General features: G+C 45.9%; 1 protein-coding gene across 1 annotated transcript in view; it reads left to right on the plus strand.

Annotated features, from left to right (window-relative positions):
- Nucleotides 1–18,593, plus strand: part of LOC115466289 (BPI fold-containing family B member 2-like) — a 97,512-nt gene that overhangs the window by 28,611 nt on the left and 50,308 nt on the right. The window contains exons 3-6 of the mRNA XM_030197488.1: nt 1,608–1,713; nt 2,187–2,291; nt 9,845–9,991; nt 16,703–16,757. Of these exons, the coding sequence (XP_030053348.1) occupies nt 1,608–1,713; nt 2,187–2,291; nt 9,845–9,991; nt 16,703–16,757 (413 nt within the window). The remainder of the gene's footprint in view (nt 1–1,607; nt 1,714–2,186; nt 2,292–9,844; nt 9,992–16,702; nt 16,758–18,593) is intronic.

Genomic DNA, 18,593 nt, shown 5'->3' on the forward strand with positions numbered 1-18,593 from the left:
CCTCTCCCGTCTCCAAGGATTTATTAAACAAATCTTTAAGAGGACCCGCCAGAACCTTTCTGAGCTTCCTCAATATCCTGGGGTGGATCCCGTCCGGTCCCATGGCTTTGTCCACCTTTAGGTTTCCTAGTTGTTCATACACACTCTCTTCTGTGAACGGTGCTAAATCCACTCCACTCTCACAAGTACTATTGTCAGTCCATCTCGGCCCTTCTCCAGGATTTTCTTCTGTGAAAACAGAAATGGTTTTTACTTGGCTCTCGAGAGCGAGGTTGCGGTCGATTGTGACTCCAAGTATTTTTAGGCAGTCTGAGATAGGAGGTGCGTGTCCTGGAGAGTTTATTGTTGCAGGTTTGTAATTGTTATGTTGGGATGAGAGGATAAGGCAGTGTGTTTTTTTTCAGTGTTCAGTTTCAGTTGGAATTAATTTGCCCATGAGTCCATGATGTTCAGGCCCTCATTGATTTAATTAGTTATTTCAGTCAAGGCATGTCTGAAGGGAATGTACATTTTTTTTTTGTTACATTTGTACCCCGCGCTTTCCCACTCATGGCAGGCTCAATGCAGCTTACATGGGGCAACGGAGGGTTAAGTGACTTGCCCAGAGTCACAAGGAGCTGCCTGTGCCTGAAGTGGGAATTGAACTCAGTTCCTCAGTTCCCCAGGGCCAAAGTCCACCACCCTAACCACTAGGCCACTCCTCCAAATTGTAACATCCTCTGCATAAATGAATGGATTAAGGCCTCGATTGGATACGGACTTTGCCAGTGGGATCATCATCATGTTGAAGAGTATTGGTGATAATGGTGATCCTTGAGGTATTCCGCAGTCTCCTTTCCATGGTGATGATATGTTTGAATTTGATTTTACTTGGTATGTTCTGGTGGTTAAAAAGCCTTTGATCCAATTGAGTACGTTTCCTACAATCCCGAAGTGGCCAAGGAGTCTTAGTACATAAGCATCGCCATGCTGGGACAGACCAAGGGCCCATCGAGCCCAGCACCCTGTCACCGACAGCGGCCAAAAGAACAAGCAATTTGTCTTGGCCATCCTAGAAATACTGTATTATTCTCTCGTCCATTCAATAACATTCTATGGCTTTACCATTGTTTACCATGTCAAATGCACTCAACATGTCGAATTGAAGGAGAAGTATGCTTTTACCTATGGCTATTTCCTGTTTGAATTTGGCCAGGAGAGTGACTAGGACAGTTTCAGTACTATAGGGGGAGCAGAATCCCTTGCATGTTTCCCTACTCCTCCCCCTGCCTGGAAATCAGCTGTGAGTGACGTCATCCTGGCTACGGAGCCTAGCTCAGCAACTCCAGGAGCCACAGACACAGGCAGTCCCACGTTAGAACGTTGATGGTGAGAATTATTATATAGGATATCACAATATCTTGTTTGGCTATGCAGAAACAGGAGATCAGCCTTAATGGCAACCATTAATAAATAGGGATCTTTTTACTACGGTGCGTGTAGGCTAAATCCTTAGTGCATCTTAGTAAAAGGACCCCTACAGATTTTTTTTTCACTTGCTGAACTTGTGATATTTGCTGCAGAAGTCCTCTGAAGAATTAGTAATCCTATTCTTTCTGTCCCAACAGTATGCCTGTCCCAAAGAAGCGTCTTCCAGAATATACTCGCAGCAATACAAATCCCAAATTTTACTTCTGGTAGTGTCCTCGGTATCAGCCTCCTGAACATTGTGGGGTGAGTCAGTCCTGGTCTTCGGATGTAGGCCAGAGGTTTGCCACATGTAGGGTGTTACCATAATGCATAACAGCAACAGTGAGCGTGGAATCTTCTAGAATACCTTGCGTTCAAATCTCAGGCACTTTACAATCAAAGAACTTCAGGCCAGACCTGAGGATGGGTGATCAGATACACTAGCCTCTGTCCCTTATGATAGTTGCGAACATGGAGACACGAGAACGGTATTCTGAATCAATTATACTTGTAAACTAAGGGGGTCGATACTGAGTGTCACCAGAGCAGTCAAATTAATTGGTTAACCTTGACTAGCTAGTCCGCAACATTTCACCAGTTAAGTGTACAGCTGAATGTGTGGTCTAGGCATTGCCTTTAATCCATAGAACAAAAGCACAGTCTTCATGGTTTTTAGCAGCTGAGCTTTCTTTTTCACTTTTTTCTTCATTCTAATCCAGCCCTTTTCATACTTTCAGAATACAAATCAAGAAAGTCGACATCTCACAGCTCTCTGTGGACTTTGTGCCTGAAACAAAGAGCGAGTTCACCCTTGAGGCAGACCTGTCTATTGAAGCCAAAGTGTAAGTGTGAGCCTTCGGAGAAGGAGGAAAATTCCCCAGCTTCTTCTTCGATACATCAGATGATCCCTAGTAGACACGTAAATAAAGTGATCATTTTCAAAATAGTCTTGAAGTTAACATGACAGATGGAGTAGGGGTTATTTCTTCATTAATCGTGTAAAAGATCGCAGTGACATATTTACTTCATTGTCCACATGTCTGAAAATGTGCATTGATTACCTTTTTCAGGCAAGAGTAACTAAAGAGCACCTCTGGTTTTGCGTCCATTAACTAGGTCCAATTGCATGCAATGGGAATTATCCTATATAATAAAAAGTACCTCCAACATTCTGAAGCTGACTCCGTGGCACTGTGGCAGTGTAGGATTTGTAAGTCTGTAGTTCAGCATTTCATTGGCTCTCACTGTCAACGAAGAACCAATCAGACAGAATGGAACTTGGAGGAGGGAAATGGAGTGGATTGAATCTCTAACAAACAATCATATACAGGGAGGTACAAACATCAGTGGAGGCAAGTGCACAGAACGGAAGGGAAGACAAACATTTAATCTCTTTGTCACTCACACACATCACACACACACACACACACAATCAATCAATCACTCTGTGTATCTCTCTCTTACACTGTCTTTAAAACACACTGTCACTCTCAGTCTCTCACATGGGCAACTGTATGTTGCATTCTCACGAGTAAGGAGCTCTTCTGATGTGATTGTTAAACTGATTGAAGGGCCTGAACAAGGAAAACGTTTACCACATTGTAACACAGTTTACACAAAAAATATTGTATATAAAGAAATCTTACACATGTAAACAACAATTATATTCCGAATACAACCGTGGAAACATTAATGGCAGGAACTCATTACATTGCTAGCGCCCATTTCATTGCGTTAAGAAACGGACCTTTTTTTACTAGTGATAAAATAATGCTTGTTGATCATGTTAAGACATGCTAATTGGTAATGCACGTTTCTGTGGATAACAGTCTCATCCTCCCTGTCTCATCAGCTCATAACTTTGGGGTCATCTTCGACTCCTCTGTCTCCTTCTCCTTTCGCAGCCTGCTAACATCAAATTTGTGGACCTTCTTTGAATTCTTTTTCTCTATTTTTCTCTGTTTCTTCCCCTCCCTTCTTCCTCTGTGCCTTCCTCTCTCCTCGAGTTGTAATTGTTTCTTCAGTTCTTTGTAAGCCGCTTTGAGGCTGCTTTCAGTGGTATAAAGCGGGGTATAAATGTTCTGAATAAATAAATATTCAGCAGACTGCTAAAACCTGTCGTTTCTTTCTCTACAACATCAGCAAAATTCACCCTTTCCTTTCCGAGCACACTACCAGAACCCTTATCCACACTCTTATCACCTCTCGCTTAGACTATTGCAACTTGCTTCTCACAGGTCTCCCACTTAGCCATCTCTCTCCTCTTCAATCTGTTCAAAATGCTGCTGCACGACTTACATTCCACCAGTGTCGCTATGCTCATATTAGCCCTCTCGTCAAGTCACTTCACTGGCTCCCTATCCTTTTCCGCATACAGTTCAAACTCCTCTTATTGACCTATAAGTGCATTCACTCTGCAGCTCCTCAGTACCTCTCCACTCTCATCTCTCCCTACACTCCTCCCTGGGAACTCCGTTCACCGGGTAAATCTCTCTTATCTGCACCCTTCTCCTCCACTGCTAACTCCAGACTCCGTTCTTTTATCTTGCTGCACCATATGCCTGGAATAGACTTCCTGAGTCACAAGGAGCTGCAGTGGGAATTGAACTCAGTTCCCCAGGATCAAAGTCCACTGCACTAACCACTAGGCTACTCCTCCACTCTGCAGCTCCTCAGTACCTCTCTCTCCACTCTCATCTCTCCCTACACTCCTCCCTGGGAACTCCGTTCACCGGGTAAATCTCTCTTATCTACACCCTTCTCCTCCACTGCAAACTCCAGTGCCACATCTCGTCTACATGGCATTCAGTTTGAATTGGGTCTGCCTCAGCATCAGCTGCTAGTTTTTCACATCTTTTTGAAGATGACTTTCTTATTATTGTTACTTGCATTGGCCAGTGGTTTAAATTACAGACACTAACTGATGATGACCTAAAACGAACAGAGGAAAAATTGAAAAATTTCTCCTCTGTTCATGAACTTGTTGCTGATCATTCTACCAAGTCACCACATGTGTCAGATAAGCAGTACAACCAGGATTTGACTGAAGATAAAGTTGCTGAACCTACCAGGAAACCCCCCTCCCCAAACTTTCTTCTGGCGAGTTTGACTTCTGGGCTGCATGGGACTCCTCTAATTCTTAAGTGAGCAGTGTTGGCACAAGTTCAACTCAGTGGCGTACCAAGGGGGGGGCGGTGGGGGCCAGTCAGCTTCGTTCGTTTCCATGCTCCTTCTGCCCCGGAACAGGAAGTAACCTGTTCTGGGGCAGAGGGAGCATGGAGACGAACGAAGCTGACCGGCGTGCGCCACCCCCCCAGCGGCGTGCACCCAAGGGAAGGGGTTCTTTCGCCGGGATGGGGGGGGGGGTCGCGCTGCACTGGGTGGGGGGGCGCTGCACCCGGGGGGCGGGGCGCATTGGCTATCCGCCCCGGGTGTCAGCCCCCCTAGGAACGCCACTGGTTCAACTGCTTCTGAAATTGAAACTGAAATCAACAAATTCCTTGCAGAATCCTGCTTACCAAGAACTGAAGATCCAATTCTGTGGTAGAAATAACATGAACACACTTACCCAAACCTGAGCAAATGTGCAAAGCCTTTTTGGCCATTCCTCCAACCAGTGCACTGAGCAAAAAGCTCTTCACTAATGCTGGAACCGCTTTTTCTGAAACAAGAACTTGTTTGACCCATGAGAATTTGGAACGTGTAGTTTTTTTTGAAAGCAAACTTGCCAAACTTTCAATAGCTTCCTAAATCCGATTTATATTAACTTTTACTTTGACATGGATATTTAATTTGTTGTTTGATTAGGTGTTGCAGGGGCGTAGCCACGGGTGGGCCTGGATGGGCCCAGGCCCACCCACTTTTGCTACAGGCCCGCCCTGCCCGCGACAGCCCCCTGCACTGACCTGAAGCGCGTTCTCCCTCCAATCCAGCACCGGCGATCATAGCCAGCCTTCTACCACATCCAGCAGGAAGTTGCAGAGTAGGTGGGACGCGCCTGAGAAGAAGCTCCGACGACGCGCGCTGGACGTTGTAGAAGGCTGGCAATGATCGCTGGTGTTGGATTGGAGGGAGAACGCGCTTCAGGTCAGTGCAGGGGGCTGTCACAGGCAGGGCGGTTGCGGGTGGACACAAAATGTGGTGGCGGCGGCGGGGGGCGGGCGGGGGGGGTGGACGGTGGAGAGGAAAAAGGTCTGTGCCCACCCAGTCCACCTCCAGGCCCACCCAAAAATTAATCGCTGGCTACGCTACTGAGGTGTTGCCTTCAGAGATCAAAATTCTGCAAAAAACCCCAAACCAAACAACTGTTCAAGATTACTTTAAAAAAATGAAGACACAATTCATAGCCCCTGATGTTTTTGTATACATGAATATAGTTTAAATTCTACTGAAGAATACACTTGAAATTTCTGATTTCACGTGATTTCTTTTATTATTTCTTAAGTTAAAGCTCAATGCCCATTATCCGTATTTGGTATTTGTATTCGGCTGAATAGTAAAATGTGCTATTCGGTATAGCTCTACTTGTTAGTAACTTTAGTCCCCAGTCAATCTTTGCTGTGTAATTTAAAAAAAAGAGAAATCTAATCAGTCCTGGAAATATAAACAGGGGAATTGTACAAACTGGTGCTTAGAGGTATGCATCACTTATGCGTGGTATTGATTGACAGTTGCTTATATGAGCTAGGCATTACTCTATAAGGTAATGCCTAAGTGCCATAGCGCCTAACTGCAAGGAGACTATACATGTTAGTGGAGCATGGGCAGGCCATGGGCATGTGTCTCAGTTACGCATGCGGTTTATAGCAGTGTTTCCCAAGTCTGGTCCTGGAGTGCCTCTTGCCAGTCAGGTTTTTTGGATATCCACAATGAATATACATGAAAGAGATTTGCATATAATGGAGGCAGTGTATGTAAATCAACTTTATGCATATTCATTATGGATATCCCAAAAACCTGATTTGCAAGGGGTACTCCAGGACCAAACTTGGGAAACACTGGTTTATAGAATACTATAGATTACACCAGTGGTTCTCAACCCTTTTCTGTCGTGACACACCTGACAGACAATGTTCATGTGTGTGACACATCCTATATAATAAAACGCACCTCCAACATTCTGAAGCTGACTGCATGACTGAGGCATTCCTGCTCTCTTTATCCATCTCCTGAATTGACATCACGAACTTCCAGGTTCGTCACAAGCAGAAGTGACCAACCACACGAGGTTTCTCAGCTTCAGAATGTTGGAGGTGCATTCTATTAAATAGGATTGGTCAGTTCCCCTGAAGCACAGCCAGAGCTCAGCGTCCTACACTGTAACGCTCAGACACCAGAGAGGGGGGGGGGGGGGCTGACACCAGAGAGAGGGAGGGAGGGGGGGCCTGACACCAGAGGGGGGGAGGTATCTCTGTCACACACACACTCTCTCACACAAACACACTCTCTCTCTCTCACAGTCAATGTCTTTCTCTCTCTCACTCTCACACACTGTCTCTCACACACTCTATGACTCACACTGTATCACATTCACTCACACACTCTCTTGGTCTCATACACTCATCTCACAGAGAGTCTGTGTCTCACACACACTCTCTCGCACACACTGTATCTGTGTGAAACACACTCTCTCTCTCTCACACTGTGTCTCACATACGCACTTGCACACACTCTCATTCTCACACACACACTCTCTCTCACACACACACTCGCACCCAGACTCACTCTCTCTCTCTCACACATGCACATTCATTCTCTCTCTCACACACAGTCACTCTCACATACACTCTCTCAAACATGCACACTCCGAGGAAAACCTTGCTAGCGCCCGTTTCATTTGTGTCAGAAACGGGCCTTTTTTTATTAGTTTAACACTAAAATTCACAGCTGAACAAAAAAAAAAACCCTTCTAAATATTTCACTGTTGTCAGTAAGTTTAGTGTGAATTTGCCTATCATTCAATCCCATATTAAAAACTGTATGCAATACATCAATCCCAGATTTCACGCTTGTTATACAAAAGAAATATATATTCAAATTCTGGTGCCACTTCAGTAATACAGCGGAATACCTAAGGGCCTACTATCCATTTTAATATACTGTGCAGCCATTGTGTACCACACAACGACTTCTGTGCAGCACCCTTTTCTGCATTGTGCTTCCATTAATAGTCGCATACACCTTAGCTTTCTGCATCAGCCCTAGAGTTCTTCGTTCCACAGCTGATGATAATAAAAAAAAAAAACGAGAAAATCCTGGGTAAGTGTTGACTAAAGCAAAATGATGATAAAATATTCTAGAATCTGTTTTTGGTAATTCACAAATTCCCGCGGGAGGTGGTGGAGATGAAAACGGTAACGGAATTCAAACATGCGTGGGATAAACATAAAGGAATCCTGTTCAGAAGGAAGGGATCCTCAGGAGCTTAGCCGAGATTGGGTGGCAGAGCCGGTGGCGGGAGGTGGGGCTGGTGGGAGGCGGGGCTAGTGCAGGGCAAGACTTCTACTGTCTGTGCCCTGAAAATGGTAGATACAAATCAAGGTAAGGTTTACACAAAAAGTAGCACATATGAGTTTATCTTGTTGGGCAGACTGGATGGACCGTGCAAGTCTTTTTCTGCCGTCATCTACTATGTTACTATGTTAGTAACAGCAGCACAAAATCTGTCGACTGCTAGATGCTTTGAAGCAATACAAAAGCCTGCAAACGTGCAACTCACAAACTATGTAGCAAACAGAACCTATGGACAGCAGACCTGCAACGCTTCAAGTAGAAGGCTGGTGGCAGCAGTTATTATTGAGAGTAGTTGGAAAGCAGAAATAAAGGGCCATTTGTGGGGAATTCAATAGAAATCAAACAAAATAAAACATGGAAAAGAAAATAAGATGATACCTTTTTTATTGGACATAACTTAATACATTTCTTGATTAGCTTTCGAAGGTTGCCCTTCTTCGTCAGATCGGAAATAAGCAAATGTGCTAGCTGACAGTGTATATAAGTGAAAACATTCAAGCATTACTATGATAGTCTGACAGGGTGGGAGGATGGGGGTGGGTAGGAGGTATGCATGGGGACATCAAAGCATATCATTGATATTCTAACAGGATGGGTGTGGATAGGTGAGGGGTGGGGGTGATCAACAGAGACATACAGCTTTATGGTTTATAATGGGCTAGGAACCCCAGATCCTTGTTAAGTCCTTTCTGTTGGGTGTTAAAATATTCAATCATTCTGACTTCAAAGGTCTTACGTTCTTGTATGGTTTTAAAGTTACCTTTCAGGATTCTCACTGTGAAGTCACTGGTACAGTGTCCTGGTCCTGTAAAATGTTGACCAACTGGGCAATTCAAGAACCTGACTCTCAGGATCTTTGCTCTCCCCAGCTTGTAGACACAGACGGTTATTAAGGAAAGCACAGGCTTGCTGCCTATACCAAAGTTTTTGTGACACACCTCCCACCTCATAGGGACACACTGATTGAGAACCACTGAATTGTCTTTGACCAGCGTATTCAGACGTGGCCTTGTGCCTGATGAAGCTTAAGACCTTTTCTGTCAGCTGCTGTAAGCTCAGTGACACAAAGATCTTGCCAGGTACTCGCGACCTGGATTGACCACTGTTGGAAACAGGATACTGGGCTTGATGGACCTGTGGTCTGTCCCAGTATGGCAACGCTTATGTTCTTAAGATCTTCTCTTTCTGACAAGGTAATCCCCGACAGATAACTCCAGTATATTAATACAGGGAGAAAGAGGTGGAAGGGCATGAGTGAAACGTGCTTCCCCTCTCCTCCCCCCCTTCATTTTGAAAAGTTTGGGTTGGAATAATACATGTTATATATTTTGATTTAGCTCTTGTAGTTAAGGGTAAGTTACATTCAGGTCAGTAGAGATTTCTCGGTCCCCAAGAGGGCTTGTAATCTAAGTTTGCTCGTGAGGCAACAGAGGATCAAGCGATTTGGTGAAGATCACAAGCAGCAGCAAAGGGATTTGAATCCTGGCTTCCTTTGGTCTCAACCCAATGCTCTAACCACTAGGTTACTGTTCACTATATTTGGAGGGCCCAGATGCTAAGGGTGCCCAAATACAGTATCTTAATGCCTAAGGAAGTGGAGGTGGAGGTTAAAAAAAAAACTCCAAAAACAAACTGAGATAGTCTAATTTTTCACCTCATTATATGCAGGGAGATGTAGTCTTGCTTTTCTTAAGGAACTCAGTAGGGAAATCAGTCTGCAATTCTCTGCATGCAATGAGGTAAACTGGACATGGAGCTTGTATGGGCGCCTTAACTAAAGATGACTTTTGACAGTCCCCTGTGGTCAGACAGTGCACAAGGCTGACTGGGCAAGACCAGATTCTTTTCCTGAGGTAAAGATGTACCTTTTTCTCTTTTGCAGCCTGCTCACCACGCTGAAATTGAAAATGGCAGTACAGATTGGGGCCGAGGTGGCCATCTCTAAAGGTGCAAAGGGCTCCCCTGTAGGCACGGTCACTGCGTGCACATCTGTCCTGGGACAGCTGCAGCTTGTGTCACCTGGAGTCCTGTGAGTAGATGAGCCTTGTATCACACCTGTTCCTGAGCTATATCTCACAGCTGTACGTAATACTTCACTGGGGAAAGAGAAGGTACCATAGCTGAGCCCCTTATTATGGAATTACCATGTTCTGAGTGGAGGATTAGCCTAATGGTTAGTGCAGTGGACATTGATCCGGGGGAACTGGGTTTAATTCCCACTGCAGTCCCTTGTGACTCTGGGCAAGTCACTTAACCCTCCATTGCCCCGGATACAAACAAGTACCTGTATATACTATGTAAACCGCTTTGAATGTAGTTGCAAAAAAAACACAGAAAGGCGGGATATCAAGTCCCATTTCCCTTCCCTCCACTGGTCTTTATCTTTTGTTATACACTGTCAGGGTGATTTTCTAATCTAGACACTAACATTGATACACACGTTATCCCCTCATCCCATGGATTCTATATAAGGTGCAGCAAGTAGCATGCTTTAAATTGTGCACATTACACGTGTTGCTCAATTGAGTAATGAGCCAATTAGTAATAATTGGCTGATATCAACCAATTCTCATCACTAATTGGCAATAATTGGAATTTACATACACTTCTTTTTAAGTATATTCTAAAAAGAGGTGCATGCAAATTCCAAAGCGCACAGCTGAAAAAGGGGGCGTGGCTGTGGGAGGAGTGTAGGCTTGTCAGGGGCATCAATCAAATTTACGCGCGTTGTTACAGAATTCGGGGGAAGGCGCATACATTTAAGAGCGGGTATTTACAACAGGTTCATTGATGTAAATGGCCACGCCTAAATGTATGCACTTTTCCCCCGATCTATGTGCTATTCTATTAACCACATCTTACTGTAGACGCTGTTTACAGAATAGTGCTACATGCGTTATTCCAACGTGCCTACATTTTAGACGCCATTTACAGAATCTGTCCCTATGTGCATAAATGTTTAAATTACTGGCATTTACAGGTGCGTGGGCACATCTACACACCCAAATGCTAGAGTGGCACCTGTTATTTTACAAATACCCACTTAGTAAGTATTTGAAAGGGGGCGTAGACATGGGCAGGACAGAGGTGTGGCTCTCACTTATACGTATAACTTACAGAATACAGTAAGTGACACCCGCTCCTGTGGCTTTTAAGCACTCACATCACCTCTATGGCTGGCATAAGCACAAGCATCTGAATGCTAGGCATGTGGGTACCCAGTTATGCCAGTACTCTTTCTCCGAGAACAAGCAGGTCATATTCTCACAAGTGGGTGACGTCATCCATGTCGCCTGGTTCAGAGCATTTTTAAAACACATGTGTCTTTAAGAGCAACGTACTAGCGTCCCCACTGTGCTTGTGTGAGTGCCTTACTGCCTGGCATGAGAGTGTGGGATCAGCAGTCTCTTCTCATCCGCCGTGAGGAGAGAATGCACTGTCCGCGGCTCCTCACAGCGTCTGGTGCGTGAGTTTGTTTTTTCGAGCTTTTTTTGTGCCTTCCCTGCGGGATTTTTTTTCCCCCTCCCCGATTGTTGTTTGGTTTGGCTTCGTTGGTAGTAAGGAAGTAAGACCAAACAAGGAAAAGTAGAGGCTGACCAAAAGACAAATCCAACACTGGAGTAGTAATGGAGAAATACTTTATTGATGCTAATATTGGGGGACCCGACTTGGTCCGTGTTTCAGAGTGACAAAACGCCTACATCGGGGTCAAATGAATAATTCCTCAGAAAGAACCTTTATTCCAAATCAGTCAGTAAATAACAAACCGAAGAACTGTAGTACAGCCAAAATAGACCGACACTGACAACCAAATATGACAAAACAGGGCAGACTTTTACGGTCTGTGTCCCGATTTTAGACGAGCAGGAGTAGCTTTGACAGCAACTCCAGTGATTGGGCAGTAGGACCAGTGCTGGGCAGACTGTTATGTTCTGTCACTCGAGGATAACAGGGACAGAGCAAGAAAAAGTGTGCGTTTTTTTGTGTCACATTCACCTAAAGGTTGATGGTGAGTAAAATAAAATGTCAGTTTTCACCATTGTTGGATTGCTGGTTTAATTTTTATTACATTTGTACCCCATGCTTTCCCACTCATGGCAGACCCAATGCAGCTTACATATTGTATACAGGTACTTATTTGTACCTGGGGCAATGGAGGGTTAAGTGACTTGCCCAGAGTCACAAGGAGCTGCCTGTGCCTGAAGTGGGAATCGAACTCAGTTCCTCAGGACCAAAGTCCACCACCCTAACCACTAGGCTACTCCTCCACTGGCAACACTCCATGTAGAAGCCTGGCCTTGCAGCCGCGCAGGCTTCTGTTTCTGTGAGTCTGACGTCCTGCACGTACGTGCAGGACGTCAGACTCACAGAAACAGAAGCCTGCGCGGCTGCAAGGCCAGGCTTCTACATGGAATGCTGCTAGTGGAATAGCAACATTAACATTCCATGTAGAATCTCAAATAGTAGCAACATTCCATGTAGAATCTCAAATAGTAGCAACAGAATCTCAATAGTAGCAACATTCAATCTAGAATCTCCAATAGTAGCAAAAACAGAAGCCTGCGCGGCTGCAAGGCCAGGCTTCTACATGGAATGCTGCTAGTGGAATAGCAACATTAACATTCCATGTAGAATCTCAAATAGTAGCAACATTCCATGTAGAATCTCAAATAGTAGCAACAGAATCTCAATAGTAGCAACATTCCATCTAGAATCTCCAATAGTAGCAACATTCCATGTAGAATCTCAAATTGGGAAAGGGAACTGGGACTTCATATGCTGCCTTTCTGTGGGGTTTACATAGTATATACAGGTACTTATTTGTACCTGGGGCAATGGAGGGTTAAGTGACTTGCCCAGAGTCACAAGGAGCTGCCTGTGCCTGAAGTGGGAATCAAACTCAGTTCCTCAGTTCCCCAGGACCAAAGTCCACCACCCTAACCACTAGGCTACTCCTCCACTGGCAACATTCCATGTAGAAGCCTACCCTTGCAGCCGCGCAGGCTTGTTTCTGTGAGTCTGATGTCCTGCACGTATGTGCAGGACGTCAGACTCACAGAAACAGAAGCCTGCGCGGCTGCAAGGCCAGGCTTCTACATGGAATGCTGCTAGTGGAATAGCAACATTAACATTCCATGTAGAATCTCAAATAGTAGCAACAGAATGTCAATAGTAGCAACATTCCATGTAGAATGTCAATAGTAGCAACATTCCATCTAGAATCTCCAATAGTAGCAACATTCCATGTAGAATCTCAAATTGGGAAAGGGAACTGGGACTTCATATGCTGCCTTTCTGTGGGGTTTACATAGTATATACAGGTACTTATTTGTACCTGGGGCAATGGAGGGTTAAGTGACTTGCCCAGAGTCACAAGGAGCTGCCTGTGCCTGCAGTGGGAATCAAACCCAGTTCCTCAGGACCAAAGTCCACCACCCTAACCACTAGGCCACTCCTGCTCCATTAACCAAGTATGGACAATAAATGTGACTATCCAAAATTATAAACCACTTTTCCATGATTGTGTGACTGCCCTATTTCTTATGCCAGTATTTGATCATGATGGAATGCATGGTGTGGCTCTGGTGATCTTATTGGGTAGACTAGATGGACCATGTGGGTCGTATTATGTTACGTATATATTTTATGTGTTAACATTTATGGCTGCTCAAGATGTCTATGCCTTAGTCCAGGTTTCTGCGAGATTTGTGCTAGTATGTTATTAAGACACATAGATGTCTATCAGGCTTATTTTCGATGAGAAGGACACCCATCTTTTGACACAAATCGGGAGATGGGCGTCCTTCTCCAAGGGTCGCCCAAATCGGCATAATCGAAAGCCAATTTTAGGCGTCCCCAACTGCTTTCCATCACGGGGATGACCAAAGTTCCCGGGGCGTGTCGGAAGCATAGTGAAGGCGGGTCTTGGGTGTGCCAAACACATGGGCGTCCTCGACCCATAATTGAAAAAAAGGGCATCCCTGACGAGCACTTGGACGACTTCACTTGGTCTTTTTTTTCTTATGACCAAGCCATGAAAAGGTGCCCAAACTGACCAGATGACCACCAGAGGGAGTCAGGGATTACCTCCCCTTACTCCCCCAGGGGTCACTAACCCCCTTCCACCCTCAAAAAATATTTTTAAAAATATTTTGTGCCAGCCTCAAATATCATAACCAGCTCCATGACAGCAGTATGCAGGTCCCTGGAGCAGTTTTAGTGGGTGCAGTGCACTTCAGGCAGGCGGACCCAGGCCCATCCCCTCCTACCTGTTACACTTGTGGTGGTAAATGTGAGCCCTCCAAAACCCACCACAAACCCACTGTACCAACATCTAGGTGCTCCCCTTCACCTGTAAGGGCTATGGTAGTGGTGTACAGTGGTGGGTAGTGGGTTTTGGGGGGCTCAGCACACAAGATAAGGGAGCCATGTACCTGGGAGCAATTTATGAAGTCCACGCAGTGCCCCCTAGGCAGTGGCGTAGCAAGCGCGGGGCGGTGGGGGCGATCCACCCCGGGTGTCAGCGGGTGGGGGGGTGCTCCGTCGTCTCCTGCCACCACCCTGCCTTTTTTTTAATCCATGCAGCGACACAGGCAGCACCTCGCATCTGCCCTGCGTGTGCTGTGAAGAAGAAAATTGCATCCTGGCGTCGTCGAGCCTTCCCTCGCTTTGTCCCGCCCTCAAGGAAATAGGAAGTTACCTCAGAAGAGGGCGGGACAAAGCGAGGGAAGGCCCAACGCCAGTGACGCGATTTTCTTCTTCACAGCACACGCAGGGCAGATGCGAGGCGCTGCCTGCGTCACTGCATGGATTTAAAAAAAAGGCAAGGTGGTGGCAGGAGAAGAGGGCTCTGTCGGCTCTAAATGGAGGGGGGGGCGGGGATGGGACGGAACCGGCTCGGGGGGGGGGGAGCTCAGAGGGGAGAAGGGGATTGGGGAGGGTGGGGGAGCCTAGATGGGTGCTCAGAGGGGAGAAAGGGATTGGGGAGGGTGGGGGAGCTTAGATGGGTGCTCAGAGGGGAGAAGGGGATTGGAGAGGGTGGGGGAGCTCAGAGGGGTGCTCAGAGGGGATTGGGGAGGGGTGGGAGGAGCTCAGAGGGGTGCTCAGAGGGGAGAAGAGGAGTGGGGTGCTCAGAGGGGAGAAGGGGACTGGGGAGGAGAGTGCTCAGAGGGGAGAAGGGGTCTGAAGCTGGAACTGGGGTCTGACAAGGGGGCAGGAGGGAAAATGGGTCTATGCCTGGGGCAGGTGGGAGAATGGGTCTGGGGCTGAAAATGGGGGATGCAAGGCATGTGGTGGATGAAGGGAGCTGAAAAGAGGGGGCAGAGAGAGAGAGGGGACAGGCCCTGGATGGAAGGGGGGCGCGTGAGGGAGGGCAGACCCTGGATGGATGGATGGGAGAGGGATGGCAGACGTATTGAAGGGGCAGAGAGAAAGGGCAGATGGTGGGTGGAAGGGGGAGAGAGAAAGAGGGCAGACTGGGGCAAATGGTGGATGGAAGGGGCAGAGATAGAAGGCAGATGTGGATGGAAGGAAGAGAGACAGGGCAGATGTTGATGGAAGGGGGAGGGAGAGATGGCAGACTGGGGCAGATGGTGGATGGAAGGGGCAGAAATAGAGGGCAGATGTGGATGGAAGGGGGAGAGAGGGCAGACAGTGGATGGAAGGAGCAGAGAGGGCAGACAGTGGATGGAAGGGACATTAGAGAGGGCAGACACTGGTTGAAGTTGAGCATTTTCCCTTCCACAGAGGAGGGGGGGGGGGGCGACGTGCACAGATGTGGATCGGCGGGGCAGTCAGGGGTGGGGAGCGTAGCAGCATGGGTGGAGTTTGTGTGCGTCTGTGACTGACATTGTGTGTGTGTGTGTGTGTGTGTGAGTCAGAGGGGTACGGGGCGGGCAGGAGTGTCGATTTTGGAGGGGGGTGGGTCAACATGCACGGAGAGGGGATGGGCGGGGCCAGAGTCAGAGGGGGGGAGGGTACCGGCAGTTGGGGGGGTTGGATCAGCTGTGAGGGTTTTTTTTTCACTCCGTGATCTCGTCATAATGGGTCCAGTGACGTCAGTGATCTACGGAGCCTAGCAGACCAACTCCGAAGGAGCCACGGTCTGAGGCAGCAAGAATAGAACGTTGGAGGTGAGAATTATTATATAGGATATAGATATATATTTGTGGTGTGTAATTTAGCAAACGCACAGTGTAGGTCTGGGCCCATGGCTTGATGGTAGTGCTGTATACAGCCATGTAGAGGACCTGGAATTGACTCCTGGATCAAATCTTCTGCTTCCTGAGCTAGTAAGTGCTAGAGATACTGCTGGGTGGAGTGGGGGTGGGGGTGTGTGGAGAGCGAATGTTCAATGATCAACAGTGACACCCAGTGGCCAGATGTAGGGTCCAGGTTCTGGAGGGAGCTGTGGTTTGTTGCCTCAGACAAAGACTTAAACTAGGAAGAGTTGGGAAGAAAGATATAAAAAACTGAACTCCCCCCCCCCCCCCAAAGGATTGCTTGTGGAAGCATAATTTGCAATAACTCTAAAAATGATGAGGGTATCATGAAGGGGATAATACACTGAGAAATGAGGTGTTTGGATAAGGCAGCACCAGTGGCTATCCTGCAAAACAGGATCTTGGATTGTACCAGGTCTTCTTGGAAACAGAAAAGTCACCTTATTCTAGCTGCTATTTGGTAGGTGTCCCACAATCAACAGTCTCATTTTGTGTTCTCTTCTGCTATGGCTCCTTAGTTCCATCTCTTTGGACCTGCTACAGAACCACCTCCACCGCATCTTCAATGAGCAGGTGAGTACTTACAAAACTTTATCTCCTTGTTCAGCTCAGCAGAGGTTAATGCAAAGAGCAAGGGGCCCTTTTACTAAGCTGTTTAGGTGCCTATGCACGCTCAACGTGTGCCAAATTGGAGTTACCGCCCGGTTACCGCCTGGCCCTTGTGGTAATTTCAATTTTGGCGCATGTCCACTACGCGGCCCTGAAAAATATTTTTTATTTTCTGACGTGCGGCAGCTACACGCGTCAAGTGGAATTTGATTCGCATAGTCCATTACCGCCCTGTTACCGTGTGAGGCCTTACCACTAGGTCAATGGCTTGCAGTAAGGTCTCAGACCCAAAATGGGCAAGCGGTAATTTTCATTTTGCCGCACGTCCATTTTTGGCAAAAAAAAAAGGCATTTTTTTGTAGGTGCACTAAAAAATAATTCTGCGCATGCCGAAAACGCGCGTCTACATTACTGCAGGCCATTTTTCCATGCACCTTAGTAAATAGGCCCCCCAATAAATGGGAGCAATTCCAATTTAAAAAAAAAATTGTAATAAACTCACAGAGTATCATGGAATTTCAGCCCCCTTTCTACATAAAAAAGAAAAAGCACAGAAACCCATGCTTTTCCAAGTACGTTGCATTTTAGGTTTTGTTAAAATGTCTGATCCAAATGCCTTTTGCCTTGTATGCTTTTCTACTGCTACTGTTCACTAAACACGTATGAGACAGTCCCTATGCCATTTGGGAGAAGGTATTTCTGGAGATATGACCTAGCTAAAAATACATTTACAAAATTGATTGAGTTTTCCCTTCGTCACCATAATAACACATAGCTCATTTGCCAAGTTGTACATGCCTTGGGTGAATCTCTTCATAAAGGCAGTTAAGGTTATCAATAGAAATCAAACAAAATAAAACATGGAAAAGAAAATAAGATGATACCTTTTTTATTGGACATAACTTAATACATTTCTTGATTAGCTTTCGAAGGTTGCCCTTCTTCCTCAGATCAGAAATAACCAAATGTGCTAGCTGACAGTGTATATAAGTGAAAACATTCAAGCATTACTATGACAGTCTGACAGGGTGGGAGGATGGGGGTGGGTAGGAGGTATGCATGGGGACATCAAAGCATATCATTGATATTCTAACAGGATGGGTGTGGATAGGTGAGGGATGGGGTGATCAACAGAGACATACAGCTTTATGGTTTATAATGGGCTAGGAACCAGGACACTGTACCAGTGACTTCACAGTGAGAATCCTGAAAGGTAACTTTAAAACCATAAAAGAACGTAAGACCTTTGAAGTCAGAATGATTGAATATTTTAACACCCAACAGAAAGGACTTAACAAGGATCTGGGGTTCCTAGCGCATTATAAACCATAAAGCTGTGTCTCCGTTGATCACCCTCCCCTCACCTATCCACACCCATCCTGTTAGAATATCAATGATATGCTTTGATGTCCCCATGCATACCTCCTACCCACCCCATACTCCCACCCTGTCAGACTGTCATAGTAATGCTTGAATGTTTTCACTTATATACACTGTCAGCTAGCACATTTGCTTATTTCCGATCTGAGGAAGAAGGGCAACCTTCGAAAGCTAATCAAGAAATGTATTAAGTTATGTCCAATAAAAAAGGTATCATCTTATTTTCTTTTCCATGTTTTATTTTGTTTGATTTCTATTGATAACCTTAAGAGTGGACAAACACGGCTACCACACTCCTCTACTAAAGGCAGTTAATAAATTCCAATAAATATATAAATACTATTGTTTCAATTTGCTTGAATTGTACAGCCCCGATATGTGACACATTTCTATGGAGATCTTGGTGAGTGTTGGAAAATG

This window comes from Microcaecilia unicolor, chromosome 1 (genome assembly GCF_901765095.1).
Source record: "Microcaecilia unicolor chromosome 1, aMicUni1.1, whole genome shotgun sequence".
NCBI classification, from domain to species: domain Eukaryota; kingdom Metazoa; phylum Chordata; class Amphibia; order Gymnophiona; family Siphonopidae; genus Microcaecilia; species Microcaecilia unicolor.